The 19,452-nt window shown below is 48.6% G+C and overlaps 1 protein-coding gene across 1 annotated transcript in view; it reads right to left on the reverse strand.

The window, feature by feature from the left end:
• Nucleotides 1-19,452, reverse strand: part of MDN1 (midasin AAA ATPase 1) — a gene marked incomplete in the record, with an annotated part of 346,772 nt that overhangs the window by 274,264 nt on the left and 53,056 nt on the right. Inside the window, 4 exon segments of the mRNA XM_056566109.1 lie at nucleotides 8,286-8,398; nucleotides 9,030-9,125; nucleotides 9,206-9,287; nucleotides 13,742-13,926. Coding sequence (XP_056422084.1) covers nucleotides 8,286-8,398; nucleotides 9,030-9,125; nucleotides 9,206-9,287; nucleotides 13,742-13,926 — 476 coding nt within the window.

Consider the following 19,452-nt stretch of genomic DNA (forward strand, 5'->3'; position numbering starts at 1 on the left):
AAGCATGGAACAGCTTACATGGGGGAAAATGCTACAACCAAGACTGTTGCAGAACCGTGGGAGGCCATTGGCAGCCTAACAGAAGGGCCATGGGGAGTTAAAACTTGAGACATTCCAAGCAGAACAACCACGGGAGAGAAAGAGCATAGATGAAACAGAGCACCCTCACCTGAAAAAGGAAATGAGTCAAGAGACTGGAAGAAGGCCAACACCGAAACCGCACAAGGACCGTCAGGGCGACGAGAAGGAAACAAGAATGTGGTCGCCGCTGCTGAAGAAGGTCCACTGCACTTGCAGGGACACAGGCGTTTGTCACTTCCCACTGGTAGTGGGGGACCGGAATGTCAGCCGTGGTGCAGCAAACCGTACGCTCCCATGAATGTTGTAGATAGAGATGAGAAAACTTTTGAAAAATTCGATTCAGCCAATTCGCCAAATTTTTCCCAAAAATGTTTTTGATCTGAATTTATTAGTGGCGAATCTATATTAAAAACGGCTATAGATGGCCTACAGAGAGCCTCAATAGGGGTGTAGAACACTTTGCTGTGTTCTAACACGCATATGGAGTGTGCTGGAGTAGTGAAATACTGTTATTCAGAATGACATGCAGATTACTTCTAACTTTTAGAATCACTGCAGCAGAGTGGCACAATGACAGAGCCTGGAGGTGGCATCAGTATGAGGAGACCATATAGCGGCTGAATGACACAGCGTGGAGGTGTTGGCAGCATGAGGAGACCATATAGTGGCTGAATGACACAGCATGGAGGTGTTGGCAGCATGACTATATAGTGGCTTAATGACACAGCTTGGATGAGGCTGAAGCATGAGGAGACCATATAGTGGCTGAATGACACAGCTTGGATGAGGCTGAAGCATGAGCAGACCATATAGTGGCTGAATGACACAGCGTGGATGTGTTGGATGAATGAGGACACCATGTAGTGGCTGAATGACACAGTGTAGAGGTGTTGGCAGCATGAGGAGACTATATAATGCTACCATAGACAAATTTTCTATTCCCAGACCCAGTCCCAGCAGCATCAGTAAACCATATATTGCCTGAAAGGCACAGCCTGGAGTTGGCAGCAGCATGAGTAGACACCAGAGCTTCACAACCCCTAAGAAAAAATGACAATGTTTGAAATTTAAACCAAAGATTTTAGGTAGCTAGTGCTACGATAACATTTTTATTCCCAGACCGAAGCCCAGCAGCATCAGTAAACCATATATTGCCTGAATGACACAGCCCGGAGTTGGCAAAAGCGCTAGGAGACCATTGAAATAGAAGAATTTTAAATAGAAATCTAAGATTTTTAAATTGAGGATTTTTAAATGGAACTTTTAACTCCCAATTTTGTGTGTCCCGGGCCCTGGCGTGTGGGTACAAAGGACCCAATCTAACAAGGACTGACATGTCACATAGCAGCCCAATGACAGAGCCTGGAGGTGGCATCAGTAGGAGGAGACCATATAGTGTCTGAATGGCACAGCCTAGAGTTGGCTGAAGCATGAGGAGATCCTAGGGCTTCACAATCCCTAAGAAAAAAAAGACTAATTTTGAAATTTAAACTGAAGATTTTGGGTAGCTAGTGCTACCATAACAAAAGTTTTTATTCCCAGGCCCAGCAGCATCAATAAACCATATTTTGGCTGAATGACACAGCCTGGAGTTGGCTGAAGCATTAGCAGACCATATAGTGTCTGAATGGCACAGCCTAGAGTTGACAGCAGCATCAGGAGACCATTGAAATTTATGAAGATGAAGATTTTCAAATTGAAATTAAGGATTTTAAAATTAAAATTTCGCTACTCTGCCTGACATACTTATTGCGTATATGAGGGGAGTACCATACGCTTCACTTTGCTTAAAACAGTATTTGTCTAGAACAGCAGCAGGTGTGCACTATTGGCTGTCCTTTCACAGTATATAGACCCTTGCCAGATTAACATGTACAAAATAGTACACAACTTAGATGTACGTATGCGGTATGCACTCATGAGGGAAGAAAAATGCACTACAATGCGCCTAAAAACTATTTTTGAAAAACACCAGCCGGTGATTACTTTTGTCTGTCTTTTCACAGTATGTAGGCCCTTGACAGATTACTACACTACTTAGATGTACGTATGAGGTATGCACTGATGAGGGCAGAAAAATGCTCTACAGTAACCTTAAAAATATATATATTTTTGTAAAACACCAGCAGAACACAACAGTACTGAAGCCCAAAAAGCTGTGTACTAAACACACTCTGTCACATACTATTAGGAATGGACTGCTGGGTATTATACCATCTACAGACTAGTATAAACAGTAGATTATTTTTTGTGGAACAAAGTCACTGAATTGCGCAGAAAAATTATTCCTGCCTTCTCCGCTAAGGATTATGAAGTTGATGCAGCTTGTTGAAATGTATGAGGCAGCACACAGCTATGTGCCCCTCTCTTTTATACTATGCTGAAGAAAGTCACTGGGAGGTTAATGCCTGCAGCTGCAGTAAAAATCCTTTTCAGTGAAAAAAAATTCTCTCCGTCCACGAGAACGCTGAAGTGACTAGGAGGATATTAAACGCTGCTGGACTGTGTTTTTCTCTGCTGTAACACACACACACAGGCTGTCCGTCCTATCTTTCTGCAGTGTAATGAATGAAGTGGCTGGCTGCAATATGGCTGATTATATAGGGCTGTGACATCACAGGTCTGACTGGCTGCTGATAGGCTGCATCCTGCATGTGATTCAGGGTCATATCGTCTACTTCCCTTCCTGCCTTGCCGTCCCGCCTTCCCAGCGTCCCTTGCCCCATGTGCTGACATGTGGATCCACCATTTTAGATGCCTTGGAGCCTGGAACGCTGTAAAATGGCGTTTAATGAAGTGATTTGTGCGATAGAATCGTGACGATATTCGCATTTGTTGCGAATCCAATATTTCCTGAAATTCGTAACAAATTCAGGTTCGTCAGCTTCGATTCGCTCATCTCTAGTGGTAGAGAGTCCTGTGTAATGCAGGGCCACACTCCCGGCAACTTCCTAGTGGAGTGAAAAAACCGAACTGCAGCCAAGGATAAGTCAAATATTGCGTCCTCCGTGGATGCTGCAGAGTCCGTTACACAACGTTCCACCTGACATATAGCAGGGTACCAGAACCAAGCCTCGTATGCAGCAGACGTCAATCTCTATGGATGTTGTAGAAGGTGCATTGCACATCAATCAATTTTCACTCACAGGGGAGTACCGGAACTGCAGCTGTGGCAGACTGCACGCCCTCCATGGGCACTGTAGAGAGTACACTAAGTTGAACCATAACATGAAAGCTGCAGGGAGTCTATTGCCCACACAGGGGCACCCCTCAGTAACCTTGTACAGATAGTGGGGCACTGGAACCACCGCCACAGACATGGCAGGCTCGGTATGGGAGAAGGAAACAAGCAGAGTACTGCCAGGCTTCTTGGTATTCCCAAGGGACGGGCAGCGTGGCAAGCGTTATTACTGTCTCCAACTTCTGGCAAAACCATATACCTCCGTGAAAGTGACCAACAGGTTGCTATGGAAAAATGACGCAAAACAGACTTTCAGGAAAAGGGGCAAGAAAGAACGTAGTGCAAACTCTAGGTCCGCAACTATGTATGCCAAACGGTACAGAGCGAAAGTTCCTGTGCCACAAAAACTTGGACCAAGGGCCAAGCATTTCAAGTAGTTGATGGGGCAGGAAGGAAATATCCCACTTCCTTCAGATAGAACCCACTACAGCAGGTCACTCCTACTCAAGCTAATAGAGTCTAGGCAAAAGCATGCCCTCAAGCCAGATGCAGGGGCACAAGATAAGTGTTGCATGGTAACACCATGGCAGATAGAAGACTAGGAGTGCACAATATCGTTCACACTGCCTTTGGTGCACTGTACACGAAAATACTGCAATTTTGGGATAATGCATAGGGAAACTGAAGAAAATTAGATTTTTTTGTACTCACTGTAAAATCTCTTTCTCGTAGCATTCATTGGGGGACACCTTACTGATGGATATACGCCACTAGGAGGCGCTGACACTAGGAAAAAAAAGTCTGCTCATCCCTAGCAGGATATACCCACCCACTGGAAGTGAGATAACCACTTTTGTCACAAAGCAGTAGGAGAAGCCAACCAAGAATATGTCCGAAGGACCATAGAAAAGAATCTTTGATTTAAAAAAAAAAAAAACAACCGGATAGGATTATCCGGACGAAGAAAGAAGAAATGGGTGGGTGCATTGTCCCCCAATGAAGGCTACGAGAAAAAGATTTTATGGTGAGTACAAAAAAAAAATCTCCTTTTCTCGGTCGCTTTTCATTGGGGGACACCTTACTGAAGGGTCCAAAGCAGTAGCTAGGGGGGAAAAACAACCACCAGAGGAAAGGAATCAGTCCCAAGACTAAACTCACGTGTCCACAAGGCCTGCGGATGAGCCCCCAGACCAGAGACAAACTAGACTCAGCAATTGGGCTCCCAGAAGATCCCCAGTCAACAGCCATATAGCGAGGCAAGAAAGGTCTGGTGCATGAGAATAAAGACCTGAACAGCTGCAGATCCAAGAACCCCTGTCCCAGGGGCCCACCATGAGTAGTAGCCAGGCTGGTGTAATCCGGATGACCTGAACGCGCTCTCACTCAGGAGGACATGAATCCCAAAAGAAGCTTATCGCCCTGAAAAGGGGGCATCCCGGGTACCTGAGAGACCGACATGGAAACTAGAGATGTCCGATGCACCCAGAAGACGAACCCATAAATCAAAAACGGCCAAGGAACAAGCAGAAGACCCCGAAAAGGAACATCTCAGAACACTGGAGCAGCCAACATGGGAATTGGAGATTCCTTAGTCACCTTGAAGACTCATACGTTAAGAGTAAGGAAATCAGATGTCTGCGAAAACTCTCCAGACGACAAACTTCACTGCGGAAAGGTGAAGAAGTGCAGTACAGAACGATCGCACCACCAAAAGGGATCGAGGAGGAGCCTGGGCCAGGTCACTACACATGCCCGAGACCTCAACCATCACCAAGGCCAGAGGACTGGAAGAGCATCCTAGGACAGGACTAACCGGTCTTGGATCCCAGTGGTTTGAGCGGACCAGAACGGGAACGGAGGGGGAAACAAGGGAGGACCCAGCCGGGAATCTCAGGTACTGGGCACAGGAAGGCAACTCCAGAAGACTATGGTGACAGTGCAGTACAACCGACGGACTAAAGGGAAGGAAGAACACACCCTTCCAAGGAGATCACGCAAAGAGTAATTGCAGAACCTGAACAACAGACTGTGGCTACACCAGCTGTCGCCAGCCATACAAGATAAACTCTCCCAACAGAGAAGAGTAAAGGCCGTGTGAGCAGCAGTAGATAACCAAAAAACAAAAAGAGAGACAGGCTGCAAGGTGGACAGGAAGCACCCAAGCCTAGACAGTAAAAAGCCCTGTTGATCGCTCCCAGCAAAATACAAGGGCCCAGCCAGATATCCCACTTACATAGTGGAACAGAGAGATGGCATCATCTTGGCGGTAGAAAAAGCTCAACAAAAATAGTCCCCAACAAGGGTGGCCGAGATGAAACTTAGGTACTGACCGTGTCAAGCACCCTGATCCCCGTACCCCCTGGAAAGGGGAGTGACAAGTGCGTCTGGCACAGAAGGAGCAAGGAAATGCTGCCCCACAGCCACGGACAAGAACTGGGAGGATGTAGCCCCCCAGACCCCAGCGACAACCCATCGCTGTATGGAGGAGCCACCTCGTGTTCCCAGGGGGATAGGAATCCTGCAAACTGGAGCTGGGCAAAAATACAAGACGTATGGAGAGCGAGTCCGGATGATGATTAAGGCAACAGAGTAGGGGCCGAAGCCACCCTGGACAGAAACCACAGAGATACCTGGAGGTATAGGGAGGGGCAGAACTGACTGCATGGCCCCAGCAGGAACCATGCCAGAACCAAAGTGCTCCACAGAACTGCAGAAACAAAATCCCAGGAAGCCCCAAGGCACATCCCACCGAACAGAAAAAAGGATGGCCTCTACATTGACAGAGCGGCCTTCTCATATGGGAGGAACACCGACATGGGTACCGCACGAAAGCAGTGGGGTACCAAGACTGCAGACACAAAAGAAACAGACGACATCCAAAAGGCCCTGCAGGAAGGAAGGTATGCCTCTAGCAGCCCAACATTGCAACCATAGGAAGGGGAACAGAGTGATGCTGCTGTGGCTGAGATGCAGATAGTGTCTGGTTATGTGGCATCGGGGAAATGGCCACGCCAGGTCCTGCAGACTGAAACACAGTGAAGTGAGATACCAGCCTTCAGACAGAGTAGCAGGCATGCAGAGAGGGACCTGGTAAAGTAGGAAACCCTGCAAACCAATATGTGGTGCATTGTAGAAGGCCCACGGAGCCACCCGAGGAGACTCACTCAGAACTACACCTGGCAATGGGTTTCCTGAACCACCGTCCACAGTGTGGAAAGAGTATGGTAGGTGACCCGACATAGCAGTAAGCAACGCAAAAGGGCCTACACATTGTATGTGGACGAATAAAAGAGCGAGGGTTAACCCCTCACCGCCCGACCCCAAAACCAGCCCCAGAAATAGGGACACAATTCGCCCTCACCCTCAGAAAAACTAAACTTTAGACTGAAACTACGAAAAAAACTAAAAGTGGAAAACAGTGCAGGAGTGTGGGGGATGGGGGGGGCTGCGGCAGTGTGGAGGATGGGGGGGCTGCGGCAGCGTGGAGGATTGGGGGAGCTGCGGCAGCGTGGAGGATTGGGGGAGCTGCGGCAGCGTGGAGGATCGGGGAGCTGCGGCAGCGTGGAGGATCGGGGGGCTGCGGCAGCGTGGAGGATCGGGGGGCTGCGGCAGCGTGGAGGATCGGGGGGCTGCGGCAGCGTGGAGGATCGGGGGGCTGCGGCAGCGTGGAGGATCGGGGGGCTGCGGCAGCGTGGAGGATCGGGGGGCTGCGGCAGCGTGGAGGATCGGGGGGCTGCGGCAGCGTGGAGGATCGGGGGGCTGCGGCAGCGTGGAGGATCGGGGGGCTGCGGCAGCGTGGAGGATCGGGGGGCTGCGGCAGCGTGGAGGATCGGGGGGCTGCGGCAGCGTGGAGGATCGGGGGGCTGCGGCAGCGTGGAGGATCGGGGGGGCTGCGGCAGCGTGGAGGATCGGGGGGGCTGCGGCAGCGTGGAGGATGGGGGGGCTGCGGCAGCGTGGAGGATGGGGGGGCTGCGGCAGCGTGGAGGATGGGGGGGCTGCGGCAGCGTGGAGGATGGGGGGGCTGCGGCAGCGTGGAGGATGGGGGGGCTGCGGCAGCGTGGAGGATGGGGGGGCTGCGGCAGCGTGGAGGATGGGGGGGCTGCGGCAGCGTGGAGGATGGGGGGCTGCGGCAGCGTGGAGGATGGGGGGGCTGCGGCAGCGTGGAGGATGGGGGGGCTGCGGCAGTGTGGAGGATGGGGGGGCTGCGGCAGTGTGGAGGATGGGGGGGCTGCGGCAGTGTGGAAGATGGGGGGCTGCGGCAGTGTGGAAGATGGGGGGCTGCGGCAGTGTGGAAGATGGAAGGGCTGCAGCAGTGTGGAAGATGGGGGGGCTGCAGCAGTGTGGAAGATGGGGGGGCTGCCGCAGTGTGGAAGATGGGGGGCTGCAGCAGTGTGGAGGATGGGGGGGCTGCAGCAGTGTGGAGGATGGGGGGGCTGCAGCAGTGTGGAGGATGGGGGGGCTGCAGCAGTGTGGAGGATGGGGGGGCTGCAGCAGTGTGGAGGATGGGGGGGCTGCAGCAGTGTGGAGGATGCCGCACACCCCCCATCTTCCACACTGCTACAGCCCTCCCATCCTCCCACAGCCCCCCCCCCATCCTCCAAACTCCTGCCACCCCCCTCCTCCACACTCCTGCCGGCCCTCCCCTCCTCCACACTCCTGCAGCCCCCCCGCACACACACACTCCTGCAGATGATGGGGGAGAATGATGAGACACAGGGGATCAAAGGGGAAAGGAGGAAAAATAATGAGGCACACAGGGAATCAGAAGAGGGGGTAAATGTGGCACAAGGGCTGATCAAGGGGGAAGAATGACGTGGCACTGGGAGGGACCAAACTGACGAGCTGTGGGAATCAAAGTTGGGGGATGATGAGTTAAGAGCTTCCAAGTAATTTATTTTACATTTTCTTTGTTAAAATGAGGGTGCGTGTTATACGTCGATAAATACGGTATAGATTTGGGGCAAGTTTAATACTCAAATACACTACTATACTCAACATTGAGAGAAACCATACAACAACTTACCTATGAACACGAATGCTCTCCATCTGTTTTCTAAGCATCTCAACTCTACCAATGGAAACATCCAATTCTCGCACTGCAATCTCTGGTTTATAAAGTTGACAATAAAATTCTGCCTGTAGCATTAAGAGGAGTTAAAATAGAATTAGGCTTATGTTTGCCCAGTTTTAACAACAATACAGTATTCCATTTAGGCGTATTATTTAGATTTATGAATGGTTTATAAAATATTTTCATTTTCAACAAGCAGTAAAGCCTTATAAGATGACCTAGTTTTGTTACTCTATTTCCTTTACAGGATTATAAGAGCAGACATCTTGCCTAAATTTCTACAAGAGCAGGTGAACAGTAACACTTTATAGCAGGCACCTGCAAATAAGAAAGCAAAAAAAAAAATTACCTAGCAACTTCTGTGGCAGAGCCTTGCAAGAATAATTTATTACACGTGCAGAAGTCACTTGGCAGGGGACAGAATTGTGCGTAATTTTAACTGACCCTAGCTGTATACCAGAGGTAATCCTAAAATGACTCCAGCAACTAAGGTGCACTACCCGTGGTCTTCACCACTAAAGAGAAAGATGGGGCCTCTATCAGTTGGAGCAAATGCACAAATGGAGAGAAGGAATCAAAATTTTACATATCATGTTACAGTGCCCCAATATTCATACCTGCATGTATGAACACACAAATACATATATTTTTATAATACACACACACACATTCATATTAAGTTTCACTGTAGTTCACCTTTTGCTTGGAAATGTTCAGCTTGCTACCAATTACTTCTGCCATTTTAAGTCTCACCACAGGTGATGAAAGCATTGCTGTAAAGCAGTCAAGTGCCTAGTGTGAAAACATCAAAAAAAAGTATTACTCTATTTTACTTCCACAAAAGATATTAACATTTCTTTAAAAAAAATTACCTCATGAAATATATTTAAAGCAGTGCTTGCTGAGGAACTATCAAAACTGTAAGCAATTCTGTTGCTCCACTTCAGTAAGTCTCTATAAAAGAAAAAAAAAGAAAAGGTTTGTTAAAAGGGATTATGCTAAGAATAAAAGTTCTACTATCTAGAATATAGGGGATAACTAGCCAACTGCTTGGGCCTTCATAGGTCACGACAAATGAGGTCAACTATCCCACGCCAGCACATATGCTTGACCAGCACTCTATGCCTTCTCTATGGCACTTAGGAATACTGCTGAGCACTGAATTAACCTACACTGCTCAAAAAATAAAGGGAACACTAAGATAACACATCCTAGATCTGAATGAACTGATCGTATGTAACACTTTCGTCTTTACATAGTGTGAACGTGATAACAAAATCACAAAAATTATCAATGGAAATCAAAATTTATCAACCCATGGAGGTCTGGATATGGACTCGCACTCAAAATCAAAATGGAAAACCACACTACAGGCTGATACAAATTTGATGTAAAGTCCTTAAATCAATTAAAATGAGGCTCAGTAGAGTGTGTGTGGCCTCCACATGCCCGTATGACCTCCCGCCAACTCCTGGACAGTCTGTGGTGCACTGATGTGCCATCCTGGATGAGCTGCACTACCTGAGCCCCTTGTGTGGGTTGTAGACTCCATCTCATGCTACCACTTGAGTGAAAAACACCGCCAGCCTTCATAAGTGACCAAATAATCAGCCAGAGAGCATAGGAACGGAGAAGTGGTCTGTGGTCACCACCTGTGGAACCACTACTTTATTGGGGGTGTCTTGCTAATTGCTTATAATTTCCACCTGTTGTCTGTTCCATTTCCACAACAGTATGTGAAATTGAATGTCAATCAGTGTTGCTTCCTGAGTGGACAGTGTGATTTCACAGAAGTGTGAATGACTTGGAGTTACATTTTGTTGTTTAAGTGTTCCCTTTATTTTTTTGAGCAGTGTATGTTTGGAAAGACCATAGTGAATGAATGGAGCAGTAGCCACAAGAACAGCATGCAAGCTTGGCTGATACTCCATAAACCAGAGCTGCAGCACCAGCATGCAAAGAAAGAAAAAGTTGATCTGGAAACAGGCAACTGTGCATTTGTGTAGTGGGCGTTATTGATTTCTGCAGCTCAGCTCCTATTCACTTCAAAGAACGTTGAGCTGAAATCATCAATCACAATCTACCGGGTGGGCCATTTATATGGATACACCTTAATAAAATGGGAATGGTTGGTGATTTTAACTTCCTGTTTGTGGCACATTAGTATATGTGAGGGGGGAAAACCATGGCGGCCATTTTGAATCCAACTTATGTTTTTTCAATAGGAAGAGGGTCATGTGACACATCCAACTTATTGGGAATTTCACAAGAAAAACACTGGTGTGCTTGGTTTTAACGTAACTTTATTCTTTCATGAGTTATTTACAAGTTTCTCTTTGTTTACAGCCATAACATGTCGTCGACGTTAACACGTGAGGAGCGGATAGAAATTGTGTTGATGTCTGGTGAACGCAGTAACCGGGTCATTGCAGCAGATATCAATGCAAGACACACTACGAGACCACCCATCTCCCATGCTACAGTTAGCAAACTGCTTGCTAAGTTTCGTGAAACTGGTTCAGTGTTGGATTTGCCAAAATGTGGAAGCATGAAATCTGTCATTAATGAAGAAACATCAGTGACTGTCCTAGCTTCATTCAGCAAGAGCCCACAGCGTAGCACTCGCCCCATGTCCCTGGAGAGTGGCATTAGTCGAACATCCCTTCGGCGGCTATTAGCTATTCACAAATGGCACCCTTACAAACTCCAGCTACTGCAGCATCTCAACGAGGATGACCCAGATCGGCGCACCGAATTTGCAGAATGGACAAAACAAAATTTGGAACAGGACCCTCAGTTTACGCAGAAGATTTTGTTCAGTGATGAGGCAAACTTTTGTGTGAATGGTGAAGTTAACAAACAAAACCACTGCTATTGGTCTGACACTAAGCCACATTGGATAGATCCCTCCAATACCGTTGGAACACAAAAATTGACGGTATGGTGTGGTATATGGGGTACAAAGATAGTGGGGCCATCTTCATCAATGGAAACCTCAAGGCCACTATATGTGAAATTGCTACATGATGATGTGTTTCCCTCTCTATGCACTGAAGCTGGCAAGTTCCCTGAGTTTTTCCAGCAAGATGGTGCACCACTACATTATGGGTGTCAGGTCCGAGCATTCCTAGATGAACAGTTTCCTGAAAAGTGGATTGGTCATCATGGGCCAGTTGAATGGCCCCCAAGGTCTCCCGATCTGACCCGCTTAGACGTTTATCTTTGGGGTCATCTGAAGGAAATTGTCAATGCTGTGAAGATACGAGATGTGCAGCACCTGAAACTACAGATACTGGAAGCCTGTGCTAGCATTTCTCCTGCGGTGTTACTATCAGTGTGTGAAGAGTGGGAGAAGAGGGTTGCATTGACAATCCAACACAATGGGCAGCACATTGAACACATTTTATAAGTGGTCAGAAACTTGTAAATAACTCATGAAAGAATAAAGTTACGTTGAAACCAAGCACATCATTGTTTTTCTTGTGAAATTCCAAATAAGTTTGATGTTTCACATGACCCTCTTCCTATTGAAAAAAAAAAAAAGTTGGATTCAAAATGGCCGACTTCAAAATGGCCGCCATGGTCACCACCCATCTTGAAAAGTTTCCCCCCCCCATATATGTGCCACAAACAGGAAGTTAATATAACCAACCATTCCCATTTTATTAAGGTGTATCTATATAAATGGCCCACCCTGTAGTTCTTGTAAAAGTCACTCAGATCCTTATAATTCTCTTCTAACTTATTAACTTAACATCTTAAAAGATTATTCCGGCCTTAGAGATCTTATTGGATAGGGGGTAAGAGGTCTGATCACGTGGGTCCCGCCGCTTTGATCAGCTGTGCAGTCACATTCGGCCGCAAGACACAGTTTTCTTCACATCACTGGCACAGAATGCCAGGAGCTGCACAGAGATCGCGGGGGTCAGAAATCTTATCCCCTATCCTATGGATAGGGGGATAAGGAGGGAGATTTATCAATACCTGTGTAGAGGAAAAGTTGGCAAGTTGGCCATGGTTACCGATCAGATCGCTTTTTTTTTCAGAGGCCTTTGCAGAAATGAAAGATGCAATCTGATTGGTTGCTATGGGCAACTTTTCCTCTGCACAGGTTTTGATGAATCTCCCCCATGTCGTCTAAGGCTGGAATACCCCTTTAAGGACACAAACCATTTTAGCCTTAAAGGGGCACTCCAACCCTAGACACCTTATCCCCTATCCAAAGGAACATGCATGTCGATAAAATGTATTGCAAAACCTAAAAATTCTGCATAGCTGCAGATGCAGTGATTAATACTGATCACAGCATCAGAGGGGTTTATAACAGGCATCAGTGCAATCGCCAGGACCTGCCGTACATGAAGCAAACATAGGTACTGTGTGTATAGGACATACGTGTGCTGGGGAGTTAGGGACCAAGACGTACATTTCTTATGAGGGAGGTTTATTAATACTCGCATTACTTCTCTGTGGTTTTAATGTTATGGCTAATCAGTGTATGGGAAAAAAAAATAATCATATAGAGCTCAATTTATATAACATTTGAAACATTACATTTTTGTATTTATATAAAAGTTATACAGTGGTCCCTCAACATACAATCCGTGCAATGTAAAGTATAGGACGTAATACTCACCTGTCCCCGCCGCTCCGGACCAGTCACCGCTCTTCACCACTGCCCTGGATGTCGCCCTCCATCGTTGTCGCCGCGTCCCCGGGGTGTCCCTGCTGCTCCGGACGTCTCTGCTTCCCGCCATCACGTCACTTCGCACACCGCACCTATTTGATGACGGGACGGCGTGCGCGGCAACGTGATGGCGACGGAGAGCGCCGGCGATGCAGGGGATCCTGAAGAGAACGGTCCGGAGCCCCGAGGACATGTAAGAGACCATCATCGCAGCACACAGGGCACCGTAAACGGCTATCCGGTGGCAGCTGAAGCAGTCTGCGCTGGTGGATAGCAGTTTAAGCGATGGCCCAAACATACAAAAGCATTGTATTGGTTGATGCTGCCTGCAACATGCGATGGCCTCTGAGTGGCCATCGCATGTTGAAATTATCGTATGTCGGGGCCATCGTAGGTCGGGGGGGGGGGTCACTATAATGTTTTGTGCTAAACATACGGCTCGGTTCAAATAAAGGTTATGCAAGTTTCATCACTTAGATAAAAAACAGCACTGCATGCAGCACTATTTTTCCCCATAAAAATTTAAAACTTCTTGGTGGAACATAACATACCTCATAAATTGGATCCAACACGCAATGTATGCAGCAGTGCATCAAGGTTTAATTGTGACAGAAACCTTGAGGCAGATTGTGAACACAGGTTAAGCATCAAAAAGGTTCATGCAAATAAATAGATTTCATTAAACCTCAAGATGTGTGTTCAAATATAATAAATCAAGTACCGTAATGATAAATGTCTGCCTTCAAGACTTTGTCTTTTTTCAATTGTTTTCAGGCCTTCAGTACCAGGCGTATTTAGCTGTTTATCAGTGGGCACAGAATGGTGCTTGTCTCCTGTAAGTTGGATGTAGATGTCAAGTAATCTGTCTATTGCAAGGTCCATATTAGGGTGCAGTTGTTGAAGAACCTGTTGGAGAGTGTTATTTAAAGCTATGAGAGCAGAAATATTCATATTGGAAGACATTTGAGGCAAAAATGAACCGTCCCCCCCCCCCCCCCCCCCCCCCAATAAAACTACTTAAAGCAGCAAATGCACTATATAAAAATATTTTTCTCGGTCGGCTCCATTGGGGGACACAAACTGTGAGACATACCAAAGCAGTCCATGGGGTGGGATAGAACACAAAACCAGAAGAACCAAGCTGAAGAATCTGAGCCACCGCCGCCTGCAGCAACTTGCGATCCAAACCAGCGTCAGACGCAACTGTGTGCACCTGGTAAAATTTTGTAATAGTGTGCAAGGACAACTACGTGGCCCCCTTACAAACTTGTAAGGCCAAAGCCCTATGACAGAGAGCCCAGTAAGCCCTATTGGAACGAGTGGAATGAACTGTGACCTGGAAGGACAGAGCCTTCCCTTTACAGCGGTAGGCTTCAGAGATGGCAGAGCAGATCCACCACAAGATGGCCGCCTTGGTAGCTGGAAGCCACTTGCAACGACCCTCCGGAAGAAGAAAGAAGGAATCACACTAACTGAAAGAGGTGATGACCAAAAGGTAAGTCCGAACAGCTTGAACCACATCCGAGACAATGGAGCAAGCGCTCCCTGGGGTGGGACGGAGCCGAGCATAAAGGAGGAAGAACGATTTCTATGTTTAGGTGGAAGGAGGAAACCACCTTAGGCAAGGAGGAAGGAACTGGACGGAAAACGACCTTATCCTGATACAGAACCATAGATGGAGAACGGCAGGAGAGAGCTGCCAACTCAGAGACTCTCCGAATGGAAGTGACCGCAATGAGGAAATCCAACTTCCAGAAAAGGATACGAAGAGGAAGGTCCCGGAGGGGTTCAAAAGGAGCCCCCTGTAAGGCACTAAGAACAAGGTTCAGCTCCCAAGGTGGTGTGGGGGACCTGCATGGAGGAGCCGCAGGAGCCACGCCCTGCAAAAAAGTGCGGACCTGAGCATTGGAAGCCAAGGGTCACTAAAAAAGGATGGAAAGAGCAAACACCTGTCCCCTAAGGGAACTGAGCGCCAAACACTGTTCCAGACCAGTTTGCAAAAAGTAAAAGCAGGCGCAGAAAAGAGAAAACTATTGGGAGAGAGGGACTACGACTCGAACCACCTGAAAATAGGCCCAAGTACAGTAATAAAATCTTACAGGAGGAAGGCATGCGAGCCCTAAGCACGGTGGGGATGACCAGGGTAGAAAAACCCCAAGCACTCAGAACAATGGTCTCAACAGCAATGCCGATAAATGCAGTGACAGAAAATTGGGGTGGCAGAGGGGACCCTGCAAGGGCAGCTCGGGGAGAGCGGGAAGACAAAGCGACACGGCGAACGACATCTGGGCCAGATTGGAGCCACAAGGATTGCAGAGATGTCTTCTGCCTTGAGTTTCCTCGCCAGCCTAGGAAGAGGAGGAAGCGGAGGAAAGAGATAGGGAAGGGCGAAGGGTGACCAAAAGGATTACCAGTGCGGGACGTTGCGACAAAGCAGAGGACCTGCCTGTTGTGACATGACTGAAAGAGATCCACGTCCCGGGTCCCCCAGCGGTTGAAGATCTCTGCAAACACTGCCAGGTGGAGGGACCATTCCCAGGGAAGGTTGATGAGCGGCTGAGAAAGTCTGCCTCCCAATTGTCCACCCTCGGGATGTGAATCGCTGAGATGGCTGGGATCCAGTTCTCGGCCCAGCGTAGGATCCTGGAGACTTCAGCCAAAGCCGAGGAGCTGCGTGTGCCGCCCTAGCGATTGATATACACCACAGCCATGGCGTTGTCCGACTGGACACGAACAGGATGGCCCTGAAGAAGCAGCTCCCAATGAAGGAGACAAAGGAAACAAACCGGCGTTCCAGGAGGTTGATGGAGAGTCTCCCGGGAGGACCAACGGCCCTGGACCGTCTGGTCCCAAAAAAAGACACCCCCCCAACCCAGAAGAGTCGCATCGGTCGTGACGACCTGCCAATGAACAGATTGAAAGACTGCCCCCATCGAAGAAGAGAGTGGAGCATCCACAGGAGAGACTGGCAAACGCTGAGTGGAAGAAGGGAAATCAAGCAATCAAGGGAAAGTGGTGGTTTTTCCCAACGGGACAAAGGTACCAGCTGAAGAGGCCAACACCAGAAATGGGCAAAGTAAATGGCCTCCATGGCCGTCACAATCCGAAACAGCAATTCCATGCAGGAGCAAATAGAGATCAGAGCCAGGCGGCGTAAGAAGCGGACGCCTGTTGAAAGGGTGCGGCGCTTGTCTGGCGGAAGTTTAACTCTGGCAGCCACCATATCGAAACAGAGACCCAAGAAAATCAGAGACTGGGTGGGAGACAGATTGGACTTCTCCCGATCGATCACTCAGCCGAAACTGGAAAAGGTCTGGAAGCCGCTGGCTTGGTCGAGCAACCCTGAGAGAAAGACAGAAAGGGCCCAAAGGAAGAGGTGTTTTGGCGGGGTCAGAGCGCTGCGATTTATTTTGCGGATGCAGGGAGCGCTTACCCACAGTTGTCTCCGAGATGATCTCATCTAGGTGTTTCTCGAAGAGGCAGGTACCAGAAAAAAGTAACTCCATAAGCAACTTCATAGACTCTGCATCGGCATTCCTAGCCTTCAGCCACATTGTGTGACTGATTGCTACCAGCTTACCCATGGAAAAAGCTGTGCTGCGAGCGGACTCCAACGAAGCAGTGCACAGGTACTCTCCAGCATTGGAGAGGTTGAGTGCCAGATCAGCTAAGTCCTCCGGCGGTGCACAGGACAAAATACCCTGACTAAGCTGAGAGGCGCAGACTGCCAATGCCTTGGAGGAAAGATTAACCCACTGCTTCAAAGGCAAACTTGGTGAGATTTTCAATGTTCTTGTCAGAAGGATCCTTAAAAGGAAGCTGCATCCGCCAAGGGCAGGGTAGTAGACAGTCAAGAAACTGGAGGGACTACCTTAGGAGGGGTCGACCACTTCAATATCAGGTCTTAAGAGAACTGAAACACCACCTGCAGCTTCTTGGTCCCTGGGAATCGTTTCTCAGGGTTTTCTCCAAGGACTGAATACCTTGGGTGAGCGTTTGGATTGGCGAAAGGAGACTTCAGGAGCTGGTTCCGAAGTTCCAGGTTTCTGCAAATTGAAGATGTCTCTAATGGCTTACACTAAACTGTCCAACATGTCAAACATTAGTCCTGTCCTCCAGACCTGATTGAGAGTCTGACACATCGTCCGCCAGCTATCCAGGAGACAGAGAGTGGGCATTGGTAGACTTGGACTGAGGTGTGGCGGACCTGAAGCGGGAAGCTGGAGACCTGGAACGGTCGACAGGAGATCGACCATGGGGATCAGGGACTTTGCCGTGAAGTCGGAGACACGGAGCGAGACAGGCAGAAAGGGGACAAATCCCGAGCCAATGACTCCGGTATGGAGTCAGATAACAGGACTTCAGAGCATTTGTGGAACGCTTTGAGGGGGAAGCAGGAGAAACCGAGCGGTTGTCCCGGAGATTAGGTCACAATGAGGATCACCTGTGCCAGGTCAGAAATAGACTGAGAAAGGGAGGGTACCCATTCTGGTGTGAAAGTAGAAACCGCACATTCTAAGGTGTTATCCTGGGCGGGGGGGGGGGGGGGGGGGGCACAGGAGGGCTGGGCCGCACAGAAGAACAGGAAGGACAGGTGGCTTCAGAGGAACAGCCAGGCCTTTGTCTGGTAGAGACATCGCGTCTGGGGTCGGACATAGAGCTAGTGAGAGAGGTCAGCAGAGAGAAAAAATAAAATAAATCAGAGCAATCTCAGGTTCCTGTGCCTGGAGAATGGAGCTGGAGAGTAAGAAATCCACAGAAGGGCAGCAGTAATTCATCCAGGGAAGAGAGAGACAGAGTGTGAGGGACCAACTGATGCTTAAGGAGGAGCCCGAGAGGACCAGCATGGCTCCCAAGAAATGTGATAGGATGAAGGAGGGGGAGTCATGACAATGACGCCACTAAGCATGCGCACTGCACTGATAGGCAAGGAGGTGACCCTAGTGTGCGTGCTAGCAAGCAAAAGGAGATCAGGGGAGGAGTAGAAGGGGCGGGATCGCTGCACAGAGAGCACTCTCCTATTGGAAAGTGGGCGGAGTTCGCGCCCGTCTGAGGAGGCCGAAACCACGGCCTCAATTTATATGCCCCAGTGTTCTGGCCGCTCTGCCAAAGGGACGTCCGAAAACAAAGTAAAAAGTAAAGAGGTGTAGATGAAAGCAGGGCAGAAGTGCCGCCCAACAGTAGAGAACTGCAGCAGCGGTACTGTGGAGCCGCAGGAGAGGAGGACCGCTACTCCCCTAGACTAAACATGATTGGGGGAGCTGCAGAAGGGATCCCCAGTGATAACACCAACACCACTGGCATAGAGGGAAAGGTAGGGAAACATAACCCCCAGAACAATAAAGTAGAGGGGGGTTGGGAGGGTACTCACCTGACCCGCCATAACTTGCCTACAAATGTCTTCAACCAGCTAGGTGTCACCGGCATCATGCCAGGCTGCGGCAGCAAGACAAGCAGGGTCTGCAGGAGGACCAGGACCCTAGGTACAACCCCTGGTGTTGGCGAGAAGGGGTTAAGCGCACATACTCTATGTACTGTGCCCCTTCATCGCATAAGGGGGAACAGGTAGCACCATGCTCCCGAACCCCGCCTGAAAACAGAAAACAAACAAAAAAGGGAAAAAAATCTAACTAAAAAGACCTAACTTAAAAAAAATAAGAAAAAGACCAAGTCTATAGAATTCCATACCTGTGTCTGCCTCCTATGACAATAAGCTAAAACTGATTAGCTCCAAGTCAGTAGGCGGGGTATATCCTGCCAGGAGGGGCTGACTTTCTTTTTTATGTTGCCTAGTGTCAACCTCCTAGTGGCAGCAAGATATACCCCATGGTTTCAGTGTCCCCCAATGGAGCCGACCGTGAAAGGTTTTTTTTGGAATGGGAGAGGGAATAAACCCCCCCCCCTTCCCCCCTCCAGAGCAAGAGGAAATGCATGTTACTCCCTAAGTCAGACAACGACTGCAGCATCCTGCACAAAGTATATGGTGAAGTTATTTGGGTTCTTTCGCTGAAGATTACAGAGGAGTGGTAGCATGGTACTCAACTCCACAGGAGGGATGTATAAGTTTTTTTTTACCCCTCCTATTCCCTTATGAACTATTTTCAATTTTAAAATCTATTTAATGTACAGAATTTTATAAAACATTTAATTAAACAAATAAAACAAAAATGCATTTTAAAGGGGTACTCCGCCCCTAGTCATCTTAGCCCCTAGCCAAAGGATAAGGGATAAGATGTCAGATCACCGGGGTCCCGCTGCTGAGGACCCCGGGGATCGCTGCTGCAGCACCCCGCTATCATTACTGCGCAGAGCGAGATCGCTCTGCACCTAATGACGGGCAATACAGGGGCCGGAGCCTAGTTACATCACGGCTCCGCCCCTCGTAACGTCACGGCCCGCCCCCGCCAATACAAGTCTATGGGAGGGTGCGTG

The sequence above is a fragment of the Hyla sarda genome, chromosome 3 (assembly GCF_029499605.1).
Source record: "Hyla sarda isolate aHylSar1 chromosome 3, aHylSar1.hap1, whole genome shotgun sequence".
Classification (NCBI taxonomy): domain Eukaryota; kingdom Metazoa; phylum Chordata; class Amphibia; order Anura; family Hylidae; genus Hyla; species Hyla sarda.